Genomic DNA, 25969 nt, shown 5'->3' with positions numbered 1-25969 from the left:
GAGAGATGAGAGCAAAGAAGATGGCAGTCAGAAACACATCACCAAAATAAATCTCAGAGTGATTATGAAATAAACATTTTCTTGCCTGCCGAAGAATCTCTGCTGCTGTTTTTAATGGACATGGAAAATGCAACGATTCTTAGGCTTAAATTGGATCAAGATAGCACTGACTTCACTTTGTGTTATAAAATAGTCTTGAATAGCTTGACAGTCGTATTTTAAAACGGTGCATTTCATCTGGGTGAGTAGCTTTATTTTTTAAAAACCATTTAAAATGAAATAATTTCCATTAATTGAACTGAGCATGTAATCTTGTTCTTTCAGATAAGATGAAGGACACTTCAATCATATGTTTACTATGAATATAACTAGTCTGCATCATTTTATTAAATCATAGAATGTACAAGCAGCTATATTTAGCTGGTACTGTATTTAGCTACTTAATTTACTGGCAGACCAAAAAAGGTAAATTGAGACTTTAATAGGCTTTTCTCAATATATATATAAAAAAAATCTTTAGTTCAAGTTTCATATATATTTAAGAAATTTTAACTAGGAGGTATAATTAATTTGAGCGTTCTCCTTATAAAATATAAAGTAACTTTTCCATAACATCCCCCAAAGACACTAACCATGAACAAAAGAAGTAAGGGTAAATTTTATAAGAGAAGAGTGTAATAGATGAGTACTGTGGTTAAAACTAAAGTGCCATAAAAAATTTGGCCCGAAGATGAACAACTTCAGACCCTGTAAATTTTCATGTTCAACACATTTCTAAATGGGGGAAGAAGGAAAATACCAAAATTATTGTGGAGATCAATTTATAAAACCATCATTATTTTAAAGCTAACTGTAAGACGTCAAAAGTTTAAAAAACAGTAATCTGTGGGTGCTAGCTGAATCTTATTACTTAACTGTAAAGAGTTTTCTCATTTTGGTGCCCAGACCTCAGAACATTTCAAATACGCTGCCTAAACATTTGCACCCCCTAGCTGTCAGAACTCAAAAACAAAGGATTTTTATCTCTTTTACATTCCTGCTATGATAGAAATTTGAGGCAGATTTTATGCACATGGCCTGAAAAATACCTCAGAAGCAAATGTCAATCTTACCCAATCAATTCATTTACAAACTCTGCACTCATACAACTCACAGCCTCTGTTCAGGTTTGTCATCCCATGCACACTACCCACAAGGAAAAAATTAATTAAAATAAAAGTCACAACTCTGTATACTATTTAAGTTGAATATCCAATTATAAATTGGTACATCAAACTGTCTAAATAAGATGTTTTAGCAATCTTGTTAAAAAAATTCTCGGGCAAAATATATCTAATTTTAAAAAACACCCCAAGATTTTTTAAAAACACTGTACTATACAACTTATAGGAACCTTGAAATAGGTTTACAAGGTTTTAATCAAGGTATTTACATACCAAATGATATAAAGCAAAAAAAGGAAAAAAAAAAAGAAATCTAATTTCCAATGACATTTTAAAATGTACTAATGCATCAAAGATTTGTATGAAATTAAAATTAAGGCTTTTTCTGTATAGTAATTTGTATAATTTTAATTTTACATAGTAGCCAACCTTGGAAATGTCAGTCTTAAACATTCTTATTCATCCACTGCATTCAATGCAGTGGAGTGTGTTAAGTGTTACTTCAAATAATTACATTGCTGCTACTTCTATGTTGAAGCATGCTTTTTAAACACTGTATTCAATATTTACAATGTATATCATTTAAACTTCATGTAAAAGCATAAGAATGACTGTCTGACTTTAATACAAACACCATACTTGGAATTTTCCCCCCAAAATGAAATGTAATTTACTACAGTTTTAATAATCAACACTTTTTAAAGTTTTAAAAATATGTCTTAATCTGGACCACCAATATTTGCTCAAGTAAGTCAGACAATGCTGTTCCTTATTTAGGTTGCAAAATTTCTTTTATCAGTCTGGCTTCAGTTTCTTTAGGCACAGAGAAAGTATTTCCTCCAAAGCGACTCCAAAATCATGCATTTCTTCTCAATATCACACTTTCTTTCTGCTGACTTCAAATGTGGTCCACCTTGGGGGAGGGGAGGGGAGTATCAAGGTTCAAGATGAACTTATTTGTGATTCCCAGTTTTCCATGATCCTCCCTTTTTTGCTCTTTTAAAAACACAGTGAGTTAAAATACTGAACAGCAAGATAAAAATGGAGTATCTAAGAATCAAAATGTATTACCCATTTCTCCTATTATATCAAAATTTGTAGTCAGAATTGTCTTAATTGACTTTATTGTAGTTTTTGTACACAAAGAAAAATCATGTTCATATCCATCATGAACAAAAACTTAAAAAGGCAGAACTAGAAGACATGTGTCCTTCACCAAAGCAAAGCTGTGCTAAAGGTTCCAAACATTTCAATTTTTAAAATAAATATTTTCATTTTCCGATGTCTACTTTCATGTCTTCAGAGTGTCACAAGGAAATTGAAGCTATCATGAATTACATTTTGTTTAGAGTCCCAGCTCACTGTGTTTGGTAACTGGCCATGCCATATCCAGCCTGGTTGGGAGGAGGTATTACAGGGGGAGGGGCTTGTCCTTGGGGAGGCTGAGCACCAAATCCACCCATCCAAGCAGCTGAAGGTGATTGACTTGGAAGAAAAAAAAAAAAAAATCTTCAGCAAATGCAAAGAAAAAATTATCTATACAGTTATACAAAAGTCAAGCAGAGTCTAATCATAAACAAGAAATCAACATACTTAAAACAGAGAGCAAAGAAATAAATCATATATATCCATATATGCAAAATATATATTCCAATATTAGTCTTAAATTTTTGCTAAGATAACATATGACTTCTCTGAAAAGTATCTCAAAACTGATTTTTTAAAAATGACAAATGATTAAACTCATCATCTACCCACCATATATTTGCACACATGGTATATCAATTTATAAACAATTTTAAAAACACCAGTTTACTTTGTAAGCAGGAGGAAGAACTGGTGAAAACAAAGGTTTGGGCTGGCTAGAAAAAGCACAAGGGACCAATGCAATCTATCAACAAAGGAAAAAAAGCGAGCTACTTTATATTAGATAAATTTCAGAGACTTCTCACACAAGCCAACAGGCATAAATCATTAAATTGCTGAACATATCCAGACAAAGATCTTTTCCATGAAAAAATAAACAAGTAGATAAAACAGTGTATTAGAAATGTAAATCAAATTCTACCAACTGCTCATAGAGATAGGAGGACACATCACATGTTACCCCAAACTCCCTTTCCACCTAGATAATAAAAAGCAAATTTTTAGCATTATAATTCATTTTTCGTAAGGTTTCTACAATGCTTATAAATGCCACATAGTTAATGCCACATAGTTCAATGTATTTAGCTTAAATAGATTCTCCCTAGGAAAACACACTTTTTAATTCCTTTTGTCAGAACTATGTGTTTCTATACTGGAAAAACTCAAAACAACTTACTCTACTCCAAATCCTTGTTGATTCCATGGTTGCCCATATACTCCATAAGGTGGTACTTGCCACCCATTTGCCATATACTGTCCATACTGTTGTGGGTTTCCATAAACTTGGCTCCACTGGCCCCACTGACTATAGTCAACCTAGGAAAAAGCAAATTACTGTTTTAGGGAACAAGTAAGAAACACAGTATTTGAAGAAAGTGGGAGACAAGGAAGAGAAAAACTAAGCACCCTTATGTGAATAGGACTCTGTTATTTATCATTGTCTAAGTTTATTGGGGTGGTGACACCTGTGAAAAGAAAGTATTAAGATTCAGTTAATACCGCAAAATAATCACTTTTGAAATAGCATTAATAAAATCAACTGAAAGCAGCTATATGCTTTACTTTTTTGTTTGCTTTCTTTTACAATTTCTAAAGCTTTTATGTAGATATGTAAGAAGGAGACCTTAAAAAGTGCTATGAAAAATTGGATTACCTGTTGGAAGTTTTTAGTCATATCAGGAGATTCTTTACCCCAATAGCATTTAACAACATGTCCTTCAATTGTAGTACCATTCACCGAAACAATGGCATGGGCCGCACTTTCATGGGTAGAAAATCTAAGAGAAGATGAGAATGAAGTTTTTTGTTTTTTATTTTTTTAAGTACTTAGTAAGTAATACAGAAACTCCTTAATTTATAAGTATCAACTTGGTATTTTCCTAAAGTACATCATGTAGGAGTTTAAAGTTCTACATTGCAAAGAAGTACTAAAATAACAAACTCTGATACCTGAGGGGATCAAACGTAAGGTAGGATTTTACCTGACAAATGAATAGCCCTTCTCTGGAAAAACTCTGATTTCCATAATTTGCCCAAATGGTGAGAATGTCTGTCTCATAAGCTGATCTGAAAAACAAACATACAAATAGAATATTTAAGGTTCATGTTATCATGAAATTGCTAATAATGATGAAGCTCCAGAGAAGGGGATTAGAAAAACCAGACACTGTACCTGTTAACCCAGAAGCAATTCCTCCACAGTACACAGTACAATTTTTTGGGCTTGACTGGTTTACTACATCTTCAAATCTCAACTGCTTAGTGTTATCTATATGCAGAAAGAAAACAAAAATGTTGATGGGGCTTCCCTGGTGACGCAGCGGTTAAGAATCTGCCTGCCAATGCAGGGGACACGGGTTCGAGCCCTGGTCTGGGAAGATCCCACATGCCGCGGAGCAACTAAGCCCATGAGCCACAACTACTGAGCCTGCGATCTATAGAGCCCAGGAGCCACAACTACTGAGCCTGCGTGCCACAACTACTGAAGCCCACACGCCTAGAGCCCGTGCTCTGCAACAAGAGAAGCCACCGCAGTGAGAAGCCCGCGCACCACAACGAAGAGTAGCCCCCACTCGCCGCGACTAGAGAAAGCCCGCGCGCAGCAACGAAGACCCAACGCAGCCAAAAAAAAAAAAAAAGTTGATGGTTATACAGCATTATAAAACTGATTACCATATACTATTAAGGTATGCCTCATTGTGGGGAGAAATAGAATTTTTTCTCCTTGACACTATGATCTGACCTATAAAATCACCTGGTTCACAGCTCCAAATATATTTGCATCAAAGCCCAGTTATTTTCCCACAATTATACTGAAGATAAAATGAGTCTTGAAATGCTAATAAAATTTCAATGTTAAGAAATTAAGACTAAACTAATACATGATTTTGTGAAGTATCCATAAAAACATATAAAGGAGACATATCTTACTTTCTTGTGTACTTTTAGGTGCAGGTGGTTTACGTGTGGCCCAATTGGTTCTGATTTGACGACCACCCAACCACTGACCTCCCATATGCACAATTGCATTTTCTGCATCCTACGGAGAAAAAGAAAAAAAACAGCAATTACAAACACAGAAAAGAGTGGTTCATAAGACTCATTAAGATGAAATAAAACATTGGCACTTCTGGATCCAATAAATCTTATCAGTAAGTGACTCATTAAAGCAATATTTATTTATAGATTTTAAAATACCAGGATAGGGACTTCCCTGGTGGTCCAGTACCTAAAACTCCACGCTCCCAATGCAAGGGGCCCAGGTTCAATCTCGGGTCAGGGAACTAGATCCCACATGCCGCAACTAAGAGTTCGCACGCTACAACTAAAGATCCTGCACGCTGCAACGAAGATTGAAGATCCCGCGTGCAGCAACTAAGACCCAGTGCAGCCAAATAAATAAATTAAAGTATTTTACAAAAAAAAACCCAGGATAGCATTTAATCATCAAGGGAAATTATAATTCAAACATAAAAGGAGAAAATTACAATCCCACTGATCACCAAAAAAAAGGACAAAATTGTTTTCAAATATCTTAATTTTATGGTTGATTTGTAATATGACTTTTACTGAAGTATCTAAAAACTCTTTGATACTATGGTCTAAATACCACCTAACTCCCCCAATCTACATTCTAATAACAATGGACTATGACACAAGATTTAAAACTTAAGACGGAAGACTTCTGCATTATGATTTAGAATGCTGTAAAATTGAGTTCTACAATAAACTGAGTAAGGTATGGAACTCATGCCCCCTACAGTGGAAGTGAGGAGTTGTAACCACTGGACTGCCAGGGAATTCCCAAAAAATGAATTTAGGAAGTAATGTGAATTTGCAATGAATCTAAGCAAAAAAAGGATACAACTCCTGCCCTTTATCTTACTGCTTCAATAAAATGTAAATAATTTAGGTTGTTGAAACTGTTCCAAAACATTAATACCAAAGCCCATTTTATTATCTGATGTTACAGTTAATGCAAATGCTTAGATATTTGGTACCTCGTTCTTAAATACATGCAAAAATCAAGACGAATTGCTTAAAATTTCATTTACATAATTTGCTGTAGTCATTAACGTCCCAGCTACAAAAATATGGATAATAATTAAAAAGTTAAGGGACTTCCCTGGTGGTCCAGTGGTTAAGAATCCGCCTTCCAACGCAGGGGATGTGGGTTCAATCCCTGGTCAGGGAACTAAGATCCCACATGCTGCGGGGCAACTAAGCCCACGCACCACAACTAGAGAGCCCGCGTGCCCCAGGTACAGAGCCCACGTGGTGCACTACAACTGGAGAGAAGCCCATGCGCCACAACTAGAGAGAAGCCCACAGGCCACAACTAGAGAAGCCTGCATGCTGCAACAAAAGATCCTGCACGCCGCAACTAAGACCCAACGCAGCCATACATACATACATAAATAAATAAAAGCATTTTAAGAAAGTTAAAATTGAGATTTTCATGGTTAAGACAAATATAATTTTTAAAAACATTTATTTATTTTATTATTTATTTGGTTATGCCGGGTCTTAGTTGCGGCAGGTGAGCTCCTTAGTTGCGGCATGCGAATCCTGAGTTGCAGCATGCATGTGGAATCTAGTTCCCTGACCAGGGATTGAACCCAAGCCCCCTGTGTTGGGAATGCAGAGTCTTAACCACTGTGCCACCAGGGAAGTCCCAAGACAAATATAATGTAACTTCCCTTCAAATTCTGAGATTAGCTCATTTGTCCTAGTTGTGAGTTTTACTTCTAACACATCTTACCCTTACCAAGTCACAAATGCAAGCTTCAACATACTTCATTATAATCAGCCTATTTTTCCCAGTTATTTCCAAGCTTATGAAAAAAAAAGAATGAACTACACCTTATTATTAAAACAAAATTACACAATAGTTGTTTGTAGTCAACATCCAAAAATATTCATTAATAACTAAATTTTGCATTAAATTCAAATTGAGTTGAAAGAACATACCAGTTTATTATAAAAAGATACAAAGCCATAGCCTTTGGATTTTCCAGTTGCCATGTCTTTAACTACTCGGGCATCCCTGTGAAAAGAAGCACAGCTAAATGAGGGAAGTAAAAGTCATCCTCAAAATAAAAACTAAAAGGAACCACACACACTGTATTGTGAGCATTTTTTTAAATAAAATTCCAGTTAGCCCTAATTAACTACAGCCATTCCTGAACTCTCCCTAACGCTTCTTTACCTGTTAGAAAAAAGCAGTAGGACAAAAACATGTAATAAACATGCAACCTAATCAAACAGCCTGTGCTTTCTAAACTAAATGCTCAAATTTGAAGATTAATAGGAACAATAGTTTCCTTTTCTAATATTCTATTCGCTAGTGTCCTCTAAGGTTTACTGGTTCTATAAATTACTGTAACAATGCTAACTACTTTACCATGCAATCTCTAAATAGTTAAATGTCTTCTGCCTAGTGATACAAAATATATGAAATATTAAAAAATTGAAAAAGAGGAAAAAATAGGAATTAAAAAGGCATACATGGCCTGTTAACAGATTTCTTTATTTTTCTTGGTCAATTCTCTACCATCATTTTGGAGTTTGGGCAGCTGTAAATTTTGAAAAATTGACATTTTCAGAAATTTAAGAAAGGAGAATAAAAAACTAACAACAATGCTAAGCACACCAGTACGAAAACAACAAATTTACACAGAAATTTTAGTGAGTAAGTTAAAATGATTGGAAATATAGAACTCCACTGAATATAGAATGTTAAAATGTAAATACTAAAATATGTATATATAAATAATGTATAATAAGAATAAATAGAAATGAGAAAAAAATCTACAACTGAGTTCCAGTGTGCACAGTTCCTTGCAGTTAGCCTTCAAGATCCTGTCCATTCTTATGAGCAATTCTGCAAAATAACCAGAATGCTATTACTTTTAATTGTGACTTGGACTTTAGAAAAACTGCAGGTCTCAGGTATAAATATAGATTGAAAAACAGCAACCTGTATTATTTTTTATACTGATTTTTAAAACAGTACTACTTACCACATCTAGATTAAAAAGCAAAGTAAATATCAAAATAGAAAATTAAGAATTAAATCTATCAAATAAATTAAATCTATAGAACAACAAATTGCAGAGAGAAATACTGTTGTTCTTAGGTGAAACGTATTTTTGTAAAGTAGTACTAAAACGTTTAACTTCAATCTATAGGAAATAAATACATAAAATAAAGTGATTTTAAGCAGATAGATAAATTGTGATAAACATTTTATAGAACTTTTAACACTTTAAATTTTCCAATATATTTGATCAAGTAACATACAGCAAAATCTGAGCACCAACTTTGTTTAAAAAAAAAAGAAAATCAAACCACAATTGGGCCCTACCCTAGCAGAATCAAATACCACTAACAGAAATATCTACTAATTAATCCCACATTTATGGCTCAGACATTGAAACATTTTACTACTATAATAATGCTACTTTTCAGCTAAAATATCAAAACACATTTATCATTATAATTAAACATGTACATTTCCAATTTCACAATATATCCAAGGATTTACCTACTTTCCCCATTTATAAATTCCTCCTATAAAAGTTTAATACACAGTATGAATCATTTATTTTTGGTTAACCCATATCTTTAACCACCAAAATTTGAAAACACTTGACAAAAAGCTGGACTTTATAATAAGTTTTACCACCCAAACATCTGCTTTAAAGATAACAAACAGAATCACTTAATTTTTAACATGTTATACACAGGATTAGATGAAAACAAGACCCCAAAACACTGAAATGACATTAACATTTTCAACAACATCTACTAATCAAAAAAACAAAACAAACAAAAATCACACTAACTAGGGAAAGAAAATCTTAATTCTGATACAAGTTAATCATGTACAATTTTGCCTATCACTACTGAATATAGTATTGATTATGATACTTACGATATTTTACCAAAGGGGGCAAATGCTGATTTGATATCTTCTGTTGTAATTTCTGGACTCAAATCCCCAACAAACACGTGGAAATGATCTGAAATCAAAGCATTTGGTAATCAAATACTTAAGAAGTCAGGTACTAAACCTTTTTTAGGCAACACTAAAGGAAGAAAAAAACCTATTTGAGCTGGTAATGCTGCCAAGGATAATTTCAGAACTCTTCCACAGTAAAATGCAGCAGGAGTACTTACTGGAAGTATCTTTTTTCTGGCTACTTGGTGTTGTTGCCCAGTTTACTTTGACCTCCTAAAAATAAAGATTATATTTAATAAAATTATTAGGCATGTCATTATGAATCACAACACTTACCACTTATTAAATCATTTTATCAAGCAGGATTATTTTGGTAAAAGCACTAGGCTGAATAAAGCAAAACCATCACTTGGCAGAGCTGAACATTTGTTAAAAACTTGCTAAGAAAGAATACAAACTAATTTGACATGCAAATATATATACTCATAAGATGCCATCATTTATTATCTTACCTTTCCCAAAATTTTTCTCCCATTCATAGCAGCTAATGCAGCAGCTGCATCTCTGTGTTCATAAAATTCCACAAAGCAATATGGGTCATTGCTTGTATGCTGCAAAACAGAAAATCCAACAGAAGAGTTGACCCTTCTGCTATCGGGTTGCTGAGAAGAAAATCCAGGAAAAAACATTACTGATAGCTAGGCATGTACGAGGTGAGATTGCATAAGCTTATGAAAGCCTAACACTTTAAAAATAAGATTTACACCTATACCTGACTTTGCACCTCAGAATACTGTTGTACTCAAACAGAACTACAAAGCAGTACAGAATCATGACTACCAGCATTAAATCAAAGTACAGAGTTCTGGTGAAGTATGTTAAATATAAAACAGAAGTTTATATTAGACCAAACAAAACCTCAAGTTCAGATTTGAGAGATAAGGACCACTCCTTACCACTGCTCTTCTCTCCCAACATTATTTTCAAAGGGATGAATTCTATTTATGCATCATAATCCTTCATAAACTGTATCCCATGACTATAAAAAAAATACAGAAATGAACCAACTTTACAAACTTTACTCCTGATCGAAACTAGGATTAGTACTATTGATACATATAATAAGACGAGATTATGTATTTCTTTTCTGTACAAGGAAGGAATAAGAATGAAAAAAGAAAAATTTCAGATTTATAACCAGCTGTTGAAATGAAATCCCTACCTTTCAAAATCTTCTGAAGCTCTGGAGAGTCTATACACTTTGAATTTGGTCTTCCAAAGACCAGAAAAATATACTAGTGATTAAGAAAAGATTTTCTGAAAATGTGTCTGAATAAAATATTCCACAACAAAGCTAAAATTTTATATCACAAAACACCAATATAAGAGAGTGAATACCTAAAGAGTGGATATAAGTATATGTATAACTGATTCACCTTCCTGTACACCTGAAACTAACACAACATTGTAAATCAACAATACTCCAATAAAAATTTTAAAAAAAAGTGAGTACCTAATATGACACCAATGAATATAAAACACCAATATAAGATGAGAAAGTACCTAAGATATAACAACTGTAACACCTATGAACCAAAATGGAAATGAATTTTATAAGACTGCAACCTATATTGAACAGCTATACAGTTGTACAAATATATTTTTTACATAAGGTTAAAAATATCACTATTCAATGTAAAATATCTAAAAATAATGTTTAAAATGTGGAATTCCAGTTGCACTTACAAGGGATTAAAAATACCAGATAAAATAAAGCTCTTTTCAACAACCACTGTTTTTCATTCCAGGGAAGTTTTAGCAGAAAAATCCAAAATAAGACGTCTAAAACAATAGTGGTGAAGCAACCAGAAGGCATTTCCTTGAGGGGGGAAAAAAGCGTAATCATTAATACTGACAAGAAAACTACTACGGGCTCTCATACAAAAATCCTATTGTTGTAGCCACGTGAATGCTGTTCTCAGGAGGCAGAGAAAGGAAATAGGGAAAAGACTCCAAACATTCCTTTTGTAGAAGAGTTAACGTTTACCAGTAACACTCACTGAAGAAAAGGTTTAAAGGTAAATATGAAGCTAACACTGTGCTAGTCAACTTTTCCTTGTACTCCTACCTCTTCTGCCCTGATGGTCTCTAAGGAAAACACTGTTAACCACAGCAAAACATACAGGAGTCCAATTGTAGAACTATGATAACAACGGGCTTTAGTAAACTAGTCTACTCGTGCATACTGACTTCAAATTTATCTAACTAGTAGTAGGCCAGATCCCATTCGATGTATGTACATACATGTACACACACACACACACACACACACACACACACACACACACATATATTCACATCACACTGCATTTCATCTCATTTAAGACACCATTTTTGGTCACTGTCAGAGATGTTAAAATTTTTTAACATTTGCCTTAGAATTGATAATATACATTTATTATAGTATACAGGGAAAGCTAGAATCTACGATAAACAGTATCTAAAGTAAAACATCATAAAACTAAGGGGAGGAAAGGGATTTCTCATACCCTAAAATGAAATTTATGAAAGGAAACGAATAGTCTGTACTAGAGTTCATGAGTTCATGCCCTTTGAAAGTTTCCCATTTACACCACCACCAAGTGACACTCTGAAATCAACTGTGTCCTTACCACGGTGTTGTCACCAATTTTTGTTGGATGACATAAATGTCAAGACAAAGAAATATGAAATTTTACAACTATTTACAAGTTCAAATATAGGAGTTGTAGAATACAGATAAATTATGAAAGTTCACTTCAAACTCCTCTACCCCTTCATATGGCTGGCTGTGCACACAGGTTTTAAAAAATATATGTATCAAATGTTTCTCAAAAATTTTCTAGCGACTCTCCACTTTCTCACATTTCATTCTTTCCTAAACCCACTCCAGTCAGTTTCCAACCCAACCATGGAAAGGAAACTTCATGTTGAGCTCACCAATGACCTCCCTGCCATCTCTGTGATCCCTTTTCTGTCCTCACCTTGACTTTCAAGCAGAATTCAAAACTGTTGACAACTCTCCTCCTCTTCTAAATATTCTCCTGTGGATTCCACCATACTCTCTTGGTTTTCCTGTTTCTTCACTGGAGGATCTTTCAGAAAGTATTTCTTCCTCCTTAACTCAAACTATAAATGTCACTTAAGTGTTGAGATGCTCCAGGGCTCGAACCTAGGCCCCCTCTACTCTCTTCTCTCTCAGCGCTCTCTCTAGATCTAGGAGCTAGATCTTATCCAGTCCCATGGCTTCAAATTATCACTGTAAGCTAGTATCATCAACACTGGTTTCTCTAGAGTTCCAAAACAGTTTATCCAACTGCCTACATATGACGTCCATTTATATGTCTAATGCACATCTTAAAATTAACATTGCCAAAACAGAGCTCGATTCCCACCACTCCCCACCCCCAATCAATCCTGTGTCTCCCTCAGTCATGCCATGCCCATTTTAGCAAACAGCATTAACATACACACAGCTGCAAACAAGAATCTAAGGGGTCTTTCTTGATGTCTTCCTTTATGTCCCACGGCCAATCCAGTCCTACTGATTCTACCTCCAAAATGTATCCCAAACTTATCTACCTCTATTTCTATGGTTATGACTCTAAAGAACATCATCCCCTACCTAGGCTAGTGAAATAAACACAGCTGGTTTCCCTCTCCTTCCACTCTTGCCCCCTACAATCCATTCTCCATATAATAATCATTTTCCGGGCTTCCCTGGTGGCACAGTGATTGAGAGTCCGCCTGCCAATGCAGGGGACGTGGGTTCGTGCCCCGGTCCGGGAAAATCCCACATGCCACGGAGCGGATGGGCCCGTGAGCCATGGCCGTTGAGCCTGTGCGTCTGGAGCCCGTGCTCCGCAATGGGAGAGGCCACAGCAGTGAGAGGCCCGCGTACCACCAAAAAAAAAAAAAAATCATTTTCCAAATAAAGTAACATTAAAAATGCAAATAAGGGGCTCCCCTGGTGGCGCAGTGGTTGAGAGTCCGCCTGCCGATGCAGGGGACATGGGTTGGTGCCCTGGTCCGGGAGGATCCCACATGCCGCGGAGCGGCTGGGCCCGTAAGCCATGGCCGCTGAGCCTGCGCTCCACAACGGGAGAGGCCACAACAGTGAGAGGCCCACGTACTGCCAAAAAAAAAAAAGCAAATAAGAATACTTCATCAGGACGACTTCCCTGGTGGCGAAGTGGTTAAGAACCCGCCTGCCAATGCAAGGGACATGGGTTCGAGCCCTGCTCCAGGAAGACTCCACATGCCGCACAGCAACTAAGTCCGTGCGCTACAACTACTGATCCTGCGCTCCAGAGCCTGCGAGCCACAACTACTGAAGCCCGCGCGCCTAGAGCCCGTGCCCCGAAACAAGAGAAGCCACCACAATGAGAAGCCCACACACCGCGAAGAAGAGTAGCCCCCACTCGCCGCAACTAGAGAAAGCCTGCATGCAGCAATGAAGACCCAATGCAGCCAAAAACAAACAAACAAATAAATTAATAAAAAAGAATACTTCATCGCCCTACTTAAAATCCCCACTGCAGAGTAAAATCCAAACACTGTGTCATGGCTCATACTGCCCTATGTGATTCCAAACCCTGCCTGCCTACTCTATTACACTCATTTCCCACCATTCACCAGGTTCCAGCCACCCTGGTCTTTGGTTCCACAAATGCACCAAGCTCATTACCAACACAAGGCCTTTGTATGGGCTGTTCCCTCTGCCTCCAGCTCTTAATGTAGATGGCACCATCTTGTTATTCCTATCTCAGCTCAAAGAGGTGATTTCTGATAGTAGTCATTACCATGTTGGTCCCATACCAAACATCCATAGTCTAAAAAAGACTCATTTGATCTTTTAGAATTTGGTTGAGTCAACTGCCCACTGATTACAGATTTCTAGATCACAGATCATAACCAAAAAGCCTCAACATTCAATTATGCAACTTCAGTTCCCATCTCCTTAAGAACCTACATTATTACTTTCACAATACAGATGCCAATTGCAGCAAGACGTCATCCCTCACCACCTAGCCTATACAGCACCAACATTGCAATCACCATCACAGAACTGTTATATTCTCTTAAAAGCTCTTACTCCTATCCAGAATTATCTTGTTTACTTATTATTTACAATACTCCCACTAACATGTAAACTCTTGTGAACCTCACTGGTCTAGCTCTGCATTATATCCCCAATGCTTTGAACAGTGCCTAGTACAAAGTAAATTTTTGATTAATTAAAGAAAGAATGAATAAATAATCAAAGACAGGAAGGAAAGAAGAGATAATATACCAGAAAAGAGTGATAATTATCCTTATTAGTTAAGAATGAAGATCAAAAGGCCACTTTGCTTTACATATTTCTAATAGTTCCCCTCCGTCTCAGAATATAACACAAACTCCTTAGCACAGCTCTGGCCCCTGCTGAACACTCCTGCCTCATCTCCCGGCATCTCCTAAGACTAATCCCTTTCGAAACTCCAACCACATTATGGTTTCTATCTTTCCTTCTATCTCACAAGCACTCCCGCTCTCTGTCTACCAGGCTTGATCAACATTCTTCTCTCTACCTGGATTCCCTTCTTTCTCAAATTCCTGTCTAGCCAGTTTCCATTACTATCCTTTTCGGTTTCAGCCTAGACACTGAATCCTCCCCTGACTGAAGACTGTACGGACCTACAAGCTCCTATAGCACTTGAAACTATCAACTTCCACACTATTTATTATCCTATATCATTAATGCCTATTATTTCCTCTGTCTCCCTCATAGACTGGAAAATTCTATCGCGCCAGGAACCGTTTTATTCACCACTGTATCCCTAGCACTTACCATGGTATCTGGTACATACTAAATAGTTGAAAAAGCAAAGTGTTAATAAATAAACTGAAAACCGAGTCATTGGGCACTGCTCCAGAGTCTTAACCAGGAAAGTATAAAAAGTAAGATTTTTTTGAAAAAAAGGAAAACAAATTATCCTAACAATTTAAATTCCTATCTACATAAAGTTGTTCAGTCAGCATTTACTAAAATTGCTGAAGATGCTTGTGTGGCACTATGCTCATAATAACCTAATGTTCTTCTACACACACCAATTCTTATTGGAAATATATGAAATATAACATTCTTATTGGAAATATAACCTAGTTTTTCAACATTCTGAGATAAGCTCTAACAACTTTACATAAGCAGAATCACTTGAAGATAACTACATCATGAAGGACCCTTTGAAAATAACAGCACAGAAACTCTGTCCTCTCAGATAAACTCCATTCTAAACCTAGTTTGTCAGTCAAATCAAATAAGTCAACACAACATGAATCTATCCATCTAGTAACTTGAAACTTAAAATGATACTAATCAACTCATGTATCTCAAAATGTTAAACATTATGCTAATTGTCAGCACAGGGAACTGGGAAGATCTTACCTCTGTTATCATTTTACAGCTTTTACAGGGTCCAATCTGACTGAATAACTGAAGAATAAGAACTTCTGTCACATCTCTGGAGAGGTTACCTACGTATCTGTACAGAAAGAAAGAAAAAAATCAGCTATTTCCCTTCAGCTCTAGCTCTAAAGCATTATCATCTACTCATCATCTTTTATTTCATTTTAACTTCCTCTGTCTTCAGTAAAATTTTTCCAATTAAGCCTGATCCTTTGAGTGTAAGATTAACTCTCATTTAGGAAAGCAATAATTATTCTTAGGTCACTAAAATATCACTTCAAAAGACTCTATTAAAAACAAATCAGGGGCTTCCCTGATGGCGCGGTGGTTGAGAGTCCGCCTGCTGATGCAGGGGACACGGGTTCGTGCCCCGGTCCGGGAAGATCCCACATGCCGCGGAGCGGCTGGGCCCATGAGCCATGGCCGCTGAGCCTGTGCGTCCGGAGCCTGTGCTCCACAGCGGGAGAGGCCCATGTACGGCCAAAAAAAAAAAGAAAAACCAAAACAATATGACCTTGCTTCCCACCCAAAGCATATTATTCTGTACCTATATATCATTTTCTCATCTTATTTGTTAGAATAAAAATTTAAATCAGTCTCAAGATAACTATAATTTTTAGATATGAAACACAATTCAAAATAACGTATAACACACACACATAATACCACAAATACTGATTCATTAAAACACCTGATCATAGAAGGATATCAGACACAAGGTGAGTTTACCTTAGACCCCCAACCAAAGCAATTACATGAACAAAGAAGAGAATTAAAGTTATAGCAAAACACAAAGATTGAAGGATTTTGTTCTTTCTACTTTGCTAATAAGATTGTTATCGATGGTAGGTCTTCATAGTTTTGTTTTAGGAGAGCAGGGTAAAATAAAATTCACACTCAAAAATGCATCAGAATCAACCAAATACATCTTAATGTAGATAACAAAGCAAATATAAAGATTTCTCTAGAAATTCAGAGAAAATTTAAGACAAATCCAGGTATACTTTTCTCCTCTGCGGTACGCGGGCCTCTCACTGTTGTGGCGTCTCCCGTTGCGGAGCACAGGCTCCAGACGCGCAGGCTCAGTGGCCATGGCTCACGGGCCCAGCCGCTCCGCGGCATGCGGGATCCCCCCAGACCGGGGCACGAACCCGTGTCCCCTGCATCAGCAGGAGGACTCTCAACCACTGCGCCACCAGGGAAGCCCCCAGGTATACTTTTGACTATAACATATCTAAAGATTTTTTTAAAAATTACAAATTGAATGTATGTATTTTGTATAAGAAACTTAAAATACACATAAGTTTAAAAGAAAAGAACACCACCACCCAGAGATGACCATCTTGTATCATGGATCTTTTTTCTCTTTCTTTTCTTTTTTATTGGAGTATAATTGCTTTAAAATGTGTTAGTTTCTGCTGGACAGTGAAGTGAATCAGCTCTATGTATACATATATCCCCTCCCTCTCCCCCATCCCACCCATCTAGGTCTTCACAGAGCTCAGAGCTGAGCTCCCTGTGCTATATAGCAGGTTCCCACTAGCTATCCATTTTACACACGGTAGTGTATTTATGTCAAACCGAATCTCCCAATTCATCCCACCCTCCGCTCCCCCCCCCACCCTGTCCAAACAACCGTTCTCTATGTCTACCTTTCTATTCCTGCCCTGCAAATAGCTTCATCTGTACCGCTTTTCTAGATTCCACATGTATGTGTTAATATACAGTATTTGTTTTTCTCTTTCTGACTTACTTCACTCTGTATGACAGACTCTAGGTCCATCCACATCTCTACAAATGACCCAATTTCATTTCTTTTTATGGCTAATATTCCATTATATATATGTACCACATCTTCTTTACCATGGATCTATCTTAATTTAGCTTAATAAACTTTAAGTCTTTCTCGCACTCAGCATATAGTTCCTAAAACTCACATCAGTTATGATCCTCATAAACCAACAACATTTATAAAATTTAACATATTTTCTTCTGGAAAGTAAAAGGACATAAGTTTTATTTTCCTAACTATAATACCTAACATCTGGAAACAATGTACTGAGACCAATATAAGCCTTGTATCTACAGTTGCCATAGTTTAAGACAGGATACTCTGAAAGGGAAAAATAAGACTAAGAAAGGTAAGGTTAAGTGTTAAAAAGAAAAAAAAATTTGATTAAGAATGAATAGCAATTTTCTTTTCACCTAAGAATTTCACTGCAATGGGTGCCAATAACTTTAACACGCTCTAAAAATGAAACACGAGTCCAATGTTACTTAAATGGAAGACTAAACCAGTGACAAACTGGTTTAGGTCCACTATGCCACCTTTTTGTTATATTTAAAGTAGAGCAGACCCATCAGTAGGCTGTGCAGTGACATACTTTTCCCAGCAGTAGTGAAAGGTTATAGGCTTCTGAGCTAGCCAGACAATTGCCTATTTTTTTTTTTAACTCATAGGGGTTTGTGAACCTGTATCCATGGAATTTCTTTTTGTACAAAGTAGACCTATCTGTAAAGAAAATGAACAGTGACCTTGGTCTCTGAAGTGTTAACACTCAACTAACCTAAAATGCTAATAGTTAGCTCATTTCTAAGAGAATAGGAGTGGATAAAACTGATTTTCACATATCAAAGCTAACTAGCAACAAAGTTAAAATTATCACTTGAATGTAACAAACGGTAAATGATTTAAATAATTTTAATCTGTATGACTGTTTAATGATTTTTCCAGGAAAAAACTGCACGGGCATTAACTACCTTACATACCTAACAGTCACAAAGCTGTTACTGTTTCACAGGATTTTTATTCCAAGTCAACCAATTTCTAATCAACTACAGATTCTGAAGAATTTCTAGAGGCACATTTAGATATATTAATTTATATTTCAAGCACTGATAACAAAGAGCAAAAGGTTAACGCAAGTTTAGAATGTCATGAAATACTTAGAGAAAAAGTTTAGTTTTAAGGTTTCCTACTTTTCAAATATCTCCACTAAAAGTTCAGTTGGTAAAGTAGCAAACTCCAAAAACTAATATAAGAATGGCCTTCCAGGGCCTTCCCTGGTGGCGCAGTGGTTGAGAGTCCGCCTGCCGATGCAGGGGACGCGGGTTCGTGCCCTGGTCCGGGATGATCCCACATGCCGCGGAGCGGCTGGGCCCGTGATCCATGGCCGCTGAGCCTGCGCGTCCGGAGCCTGTGCTCCGCAACAGGAGAGGCCACAACAGTGAGAGGCCCGCGTACCGCAAAATAAATAAATAATAAAATAAAAATAAAAATGGCCTTCCATAACAACATGTAGAACATCTTAATTTGCCAGGATAAAAAGGAGATAATTTGCCATATAATTTCACCTAAATTATACAGAAACCTGAGACTGCCTTTTCCTTTACTCAGAGTTCTGTAATTCATTCACCTACATTTGCCTTCATCCATCATAACACTTAATACAGAAACATTTTACAGCTTTTAAAATACTATACAGCTTAAGTACCTTTACGTTATCATAAAATTATCTGTCCCAAAATAAATACTAACAAAAATATTCAACTCTTGACCTGGTAAAAACATCATCTCTTGGTAGCATATAGAAATATTTACTTTTTCTTTCTAAATCATCTACACTTCACTTTCTTTCTGCTTTGGTTATAAAATCGTCAACACATTCTAAAGTTCCAAGGGTTTAAATATAAAATTTCTACTTGAAGAACACATACAAAATAACAGAAAAAGACAAATGGCTCAAATTATTGTAGTGAGATCAATCCAAAGAGTAAACACTTAGGAAATTCCAAAACGATTTTTAACTCAAGGGGGGAAAAAAAAGCAAACCTTAGGTCTATTTTGTCTTCTAAGAACAGGAACTGTAGGAACTAATGCATTAAAAATGGAAAATTATGTCTTTATCCCTAAAGTCAGGGTTAAAATCAAATTTGAGACTAGAACTTGGCAGTTTCACAGCAGGCAAAAGTTCACATTGCCAAACTACTTCCTATGTACAACCAGGCAGAATTTTAAGTTAAGAACATCATGCCTTTCAGAAGACTAATCACACTTTTCAATACTGAATGTGCTCTCACTCTGAGAAGATTAGCCCTACGAAGGCTGAAATTACCAGCACTTTTACACAAGACACTATGGCTAAGTAATATTTTTACTTTTGTTCTTGAAAATTCCTATATAAGAGGAGATTTTGCAACAATATCCTTCAATGGGCCTCTAATGTGCTGATCAATTTGTCGATATTTCATTTTAGGAAGGAGGCAGGGTGGAGGAAAGGTGCAGGAGGTACAAGTGAACTGACCAACTATATAAGGAATATCAACACACATACACATACATTTTAAAGAAACAGAAAATATGATTAAATTGTATGAGAGGTTTAATTACAGCCACAATATAGCCAAATGTATGGTACAGCTAATCAATTTTATAATGGGATTTAACAGTATTTACTGCTATTGCCCTTAGATGTTCAGATTATACTCTAAATGAATGGCTTATTTCCTCCTTTTGACTGAGTCTCTATCGGGGGGAAAAAACGGCCTTAAAGATGGCATTGCACTAACATGGTATAATTCCAGATCCACAATTCCTACTCATTTTGGTGCATCGAGTAGATGAAGAAAATAAAACTACAATAGAACACCATTACAATTTAATGTTGTGTAACAGATTCAGATATACCATGGATCAAATCACTGTACTCAAAGCTACACACAACACAAATCTGAAATGTGGGTCCCACAAGGTAGGTGTCAGGCAGTTCACTTCCAACACCAGTGTTATACAGCATGATCTCATTTGTTTTTTTAGATCCCAAGATACCCAATACATTTACCCCCCAATACAAAAAATGTTAAATGGGAGCAAAGAACATCAGAAAACAGACCTTCAAAGAAACTATATGACAAATTTTAGGCTCAACATCAAAGCAATTCTATATCACTTTAAATACCATCAAATAAATTAGTAATACTGTAGGTAATGAATATTTAAAGACCTACCTAGGCTATAAACACCATATTGTTTTCTGATGATAGAACCATATGTCTTAGCTTGTGTGTGTCTGCAGGAAAAAAACCTCACTAGTAACACACAGGCATATTAAGGAAACAGTTTAAGATAAGCTTTGTTAAGAGTACATTCTTTTAAAACATACCAGCCACTTGAAAGCCTAATCCAAAGATCACGATGTAAAATAAAAGAAGGATCTCCATAAATAAACAAAAAACCCTACTAGGTATCAACCTCTAAAGTCACCTTCAAAGTTTTTATCATGTTACCTGTATCTAAAAGAACCCTTTGAGAAATATGTAAAATGAACACTTTAAAAAATACGCATTTTTATTAAAATCTGACAAAAATCCAAATGTGAAACATTTGCTTTTATCTCAAAATTTTACATTTCAAATTTCAAAAAATATAAAAATCAACAGACCACACCACATATGACCATCATGTCTGCTTATATAATTTTAAATCAATCAGGACTTTTTTAAAAACGGACTTAATATTAATTTAATGAAAGGAAGTATAATCATTGTAAAATATTTGAGTACCTCTTATGTTCCAGGCAGTGAACTAAGTGCTGCAGGGTTAAGACCTAGGAAGATGTAGCAGTCCTTGTCTAAAAAAAAAAAAAAAAAAATCCTTCCCATGGAGAAGAGTGGGAGAAGGAAAAAGGAAGACAGAATAGTAAACATATACTGACATACAGGTACAACGAAGCTCAAGATGTTTCTTTACTTATATGTATACATGTCACATTTTTAGATAACTGTAAACATAGACAACTTAATTGTGTTTCTGAGAAAGAACAGGAGACTGGAGAAGGTAGAGGTAGGAAATAAGTGACAAAGAAGTTAGCTTATTAGTCTACGGTCTAAGATCTGATGGAGATGAGAAGGCAGACGCAAAGTGCTTGTATGAATTAAAGGTACTGCAATAGCATTTTGTTTAGCATGACAAAACAGGAATTCTTCATAAGGAACAGATAGATACAGTTAATGAGAAATATGCCTTGAGGATTTACCAATTATTCAGTAACTATTATGATGTGATGACATTTCAGATTTTTAAATACTATGTAACTTTTATCGTTGTTAAATACATGCTTGCTAGGCCTAAATCCAGCTTTCCCAGATGCTTCCATCAAAGAACACATTGCTAACTAAATACCAAGTCTTGGCTTCAACAGATGTTAGAGGACAAATTTCAAGTTTGTCCCAATCCTCTCTTTTCTGGGAAAAGAGAGCAGAAATGGAAGACAGCACAAAACATAAATATTGATACAAAACTTCCTACTAAGCAGACTTCCCATTCAAGCATTTGATGTACTTAAGTTGACCTCAAATTCTCAAAAGGGATAGCAGATACTTTAGTGAGACATTAGAGAAGTAGGAATAAAAAAGTGTAAGCCCCCCCCCACCAGCCAAAAAAACAAACTTGTATTAATGTTGAACATAGACATCTACCTTCTTTACGGAGCAAACTTTCTTTGGTAGGACTAGAGATGAGAAACTAGTCTAACTGCCTAAGTACCCATTCACCTTCATCTGTTCCCCAAAAAGTAATTTCCCCATCAGATAGCAGAGCCAAGTGAACTATGATCGTATCAATACCAGGCAGAGGCAAGAGAAAACAAAGCAGCGACCTGACTGACTCCTTGCACTCGAGGCAGGTGTGCTGAGCTTCGAGAGGCTAGGAAGACCCAAGGTGCCCAACTTAAACATTTAATTAGAAATTACACTTTAAAAAATGCAGGAAAAAAGAAAGGACTGCCACACTATTTGGAAAGGAATGCAAATGCTGAGTCATCACTCTTCATTAGGAAGGAAAGGAAACTCGAATAAGCGATTCAAAGACGAAATTCATTCATTACACTGGGCTTCAGAGTAAAGAGCAACAGCAAGATAGAAGAAAAAGTGCTCAAAAGACACATCGAATAGCTGATAAAAACATCATTTTATCCAACTCTGAAGGTCTCGATCCACAGATTAGGAGAGGGTAACACCACTGTAACAACTGGTTGTCAGTTTAGCGCAGGTAGCGCTCAAAGTAAACTTCTTCATCCAAGAAGGGAAAGATGCTCCGGCGGCAAGAGGGATCCCTTTTGCACTTTAAAAGTAGCGGGCGCTAGGCAAAGTGTTTCTGACAGCGTGGGCGGGGGCACGTGGGGCAGAAAGACAGTAGGGGCTTGAGTGGTGTTAGAATGTCCGTCTTCCTCGGAGAGCTCAACTTGGGATAAGAGCAGGGAGCGACTGGGGACTTGGAGGGCGTGAGTGCTAATTCCTCGCGGCCCGCAGGGGATGTGGCTGCGGTCCCACCCCCAGTCCCACCCCCACCAGGCCCAGCCCCCGTGGGGGACCGGCAGCTCCCGGCCCGGCCCAGGGCCCCCGGAGCAGAGGAGTAGCAGGAGCTCTCCCGGGCCTGACAGGCTCTGGCGTGCAGAAACCCGGCTTAGGAGGAGGTTGCAAAGAAGGGCGCGAGAGGAAAAGGTCGAAATAAGCCCCGGACCCCAGGAAGTGACTGTGTTTGGGGGAAGGGAGAGCTTCCTTTCTAAGGAAAAAGGGACAGATGAGGAATGCACTTCGCGTCCGCGCCACCGCGGCCAGGGAGCCGCCAAGAGTCCCGCCTTCGGCCCCGCTCTCCTGCTCCCTCCCACAGCGTCCCGCGGTGCCCGGGCCTCTCGGCGCCTGGCACCCCTCGTCTCGGGTACTCACAGAGTCCGGGGCTGCCCGTCGTCTTCCATCATGGTGGGTGCGACGGAGCGATCCCGGGACAAGGGGGAGGGCAGGGCCGGGGAGGGGAGGGGGTGGGGAGGAAGGGGAGGGGGGCTACGGGCACCGGCTGGGGACAGAGGAAAACGCACCGAACCCCGCTCTCGGGCTCTCTCCCCCCAGCCCGCTCCGGACACTGCGCTCCAACCAGGAGGAGCAGGAGGAGGAGGAGGATGAACAAAATGGCCGCCGCCACCAGCCAGGCAGGAAACGGGGCACAGCGCAGGCGCAGCCCGCCAGGTCACCGCTCAGGCCAGCCGCGACAGCCTGCAAAAGGGACAACTGAGTGAGGAGGAAAACAGGCCGCTGAGGAAACCCTGTGCCGGGTCACGACGGATCACGTCGTGGCTGTGCGCCGGCTGGTCGGCGAAGCCCGGCCAGCTCAAGAAGAGATAGAGTAAAAAGAGAACCGCCAGGAAGCTGAAGTCTCTGGGAATTGTGGTCCTGGAAATGAGAGAGGGAAGCACTTCCCCAGAGGGCTTCTGGGAACTGCAGTCCAAAGAAGGCGGCCGGCGCCCGCGGCGCGCTGGGACGCGAAGAAGAGAATTCTGGGGAGTGTAGTCGTACGTGAAACGTGTGGCGACCCGGAAGCCGGCGTGCTAGGAGGGGAGGGGAAGAATAAAAGCGACGTTAAAAGGCGGGGAAACGAAGCGAGAAAGACTGCTGTCCGGGAGGTAGACTACGACTCCCAGAGTGCCTCGCGCTGGGGGCTGTCCTAGGGCTGCTCCAGGCATTTTAAGGCTCTTCTGTTGGCTCAGCCCGAGCTGCTGCTCCGCCTCCGTCCAGCCCGAGAGCGGTTTCTTCAACTGCGGCTGAGGCAGTGCTTTGGCTCCGCGTGGTGTCTGAGCCCTCAGGCCCTTGCGGCCCTCCTGTATTCATCAAAACGGCCGGCCCACGGTCATCAACCGCCGCCCCGCGCGAAGGGCGGAGGGCGTGGGGTGGATCTCAGGCCCTCGCTGAGCTGCAGGCTGCGCTCGCCGGGGCTCTTCCCGCTTTCCCTACGGCCGGCAGCGTCCTGTGGGCGCGTTTTCCCGCAAATAGGTATTCTAGCCTGGGTAGGCGGCTTGTAGATTGCTTTACAAGTTTCAAAGGTTTCCCCATCCGTTAACTCATAGGATAAGGACGTAAGAAGGACAGCCCTCAATTCAAATGACTCTTCGAGTCAGTGCACAGGGGGTGATAATGCCCTCCTACCCCCTTATTTAGTTCTTAGAGAGGAAGTCTTTGGGCAGAGATGTGCACAGACTTAAGGTTATGTTTACAGACATCCATCATATGGACGGGGAACGAAGTCTTGTTCGAACGTGTGGGAAACCATGTTCAAACTGGCTACGTAACACTAGAATTTGCTTTGTCGCCCGCAGCAGTTCACGGTATGCTTCCATCCCCACCGCACCTCCCTCTCTAAGCATCTTTAGGAGAACGTGATTGAGTTCGTACCTGCTCTTGTAGCCTAGTGAAGGGTAATGGTGAAGAAAGATTTTTCAGCCTGTTGCCGGAGCTTGAGGGTCCCAGTTAAACAGTGCCTTGAGAGTTGGTTTTACAAACACTACCAGTGAATCCTAATCCTGTAAGGGGAGTGAACCGTGCAAGAAAAGCGTTGTAAAGTCAATATGAGGAGGAGGGGGTATTTCGCTCTGGGAGGCTTCATAGAGACCGTGAGGAGAGAGTTGAGCCCCATGAATCAATAGGAACAGCAAAAGGGCACAGAGGCCAGGACCCATGGCTAAAATGTATGGGTTTGGGGGAGGGAGGTGTGGGGGAAGACATGGAGTAGGGATATTGAGAGCTAAGTTAGAGAAAGCGAGCAGGGGCTTTATAGAACCGTGTTGTTAAGGATTGGTACCAGGCTGAGGAGTTTGAGCTTTATCTTCCAGTCAATGAGGAGCTATTCAAGGGTTTTATTTTTTTAACCGGACCTGGGTATAGAACTGTATTTATCATAATCCAATTCATCATTGATCCATGCCTGGCCCACTGTATTAATTTCCTATTGTTGCTGTAACAAACTTAGTGGCTTAAAACAACAGGAATGCATTATCTTAGTGTTCTGGAGGTCAGAAGTCCGAAATCAGTTTCACTGGACTAAAACCAAGGTGTTGGCCAGGCTGGTTTCTTCTGAAGTCTAGGGGAGAATGGTTTTCTTGCCTTTTCCAGCTTTTAGAAGCTGTCTGCATTCCTTTGCTTTTGGACCCTTTATCTTCAAAAACAGCAGCATAGCGTCCTCTTTCCTCTGACCTCTGACTGCCTCTCTCCTTACCTCTCTTTCTGACTGATCATCCTTCCTCCCTCTTTGACTTACAAGGACCCATTGTGATTTCATAGGGCCAGGATAATCTCCCCACTTTAAGACCCTTAAACACATTAGCAAAATCCCTTTTGCCATAACATAGTAAATTCACTGGGTCTGAGGATTAGGACATAGAC

The 25969-nt window shown here is 38.5% G+C and overlaps 1 protein-coding gene across 11 annotated transcripts; it reads right to left on the bottom strand.

The window, feature by feature from the left end:
- TIAL1 (TIA1 cytotoxic granule associated RNA binding protein like 1) lies at positions 1 to 23760 on the bottom strand. 11 transcript variants are annotated; one of them, XM_079900860.1, is made up of 14 exons: positions 23486 to 23617; positions 21323 to 21390; positions 20768 to 20829; positions 15740 to 15836; positions 9786 to 9884; positions 9492 to 9546; positions 9247 to 9334; positions 7281 to 7356; positions 5241 to 5349; positions 4483 to 4578; positions 4292 to 4376; positions 3964 to 4087; positions 3487 to 3626; positions 1 to 2648 (listed from the first exon to the last, which is right to left on the bottom strand). In XM_079900860.1, exons 4-14 carry the CDS (start codon positions 15749 to 15751, stop codon positions 2522 to 2524), a joined length of 1011 nt encoding a protein of 336 aa, XP_079756986.1. In that variant the 5' UTR covers positions 15752 to 15836; positions 20768 to 20829; positions 21323 to 21390; positions 23486 to 23617; the 3' UTR covers positions 1 to 2521. The 11 variants fall into 11 exon arrangements, with proteins under 11 accessions (XP_079756986.1, XP_079756990.1, XP_079756989.1 ...); XM_079900864.1 differs by lacking the exon at positions 20768 to 20829 and adding an exon at positions 11020 to 11152 and having other exon boundaries at positions 23486 to 23616; XM_079900863.1 differs by lacking the exon at positions 20768 to 20829 and adding an exon at positions 10230 to 10312 and having other exon boundaries at positions 23486 to 23616.
- Between the last annotated feature and the right edge of the window lie 2209 nt (positions 23761 to 25969).

This window comes from Stenella coeruleoalba (assembly GCF_951394435.1).
Source record: "Stenella coeruleoalba genome assembly, chromosome: 16".
In the NCBI taxonomy this organism is placed as follows: domain Eukaryota; kingdom Metazoa; phylum Chordata; class Mammalia; order Artiodactyla; family Delphinidae; genus Stenella; species Stenella coeruleoalba.
This window is presented reverse-complemented; position numbering and strand designations above follow the sequence as displayed.

Excerpts from the sequence above, each read along its gene's own strand:
- TIAL1 (XM_079900855.1), bottom strand. The coding sequence starts at position 23,517 with ATGATGGAAGACGACGGGCAGCCCCGGACTCT. Across the intron at positions 9,547-9,785 it reads GGAGAAAAATTTTGGGAAAG|GAGGTCAAAGTAAACTGGGC; the intron begins GTAAGATAATAA and ends CTTTATTTTTAG. Across the intron at positions 3,627-3,963 it reads TGACTAAAAACTTCCAACAG|GTTGACTATAGTCAGTGGGG; the intron begins GTAATCCAATTT and ends GCTTTTTCCTAG.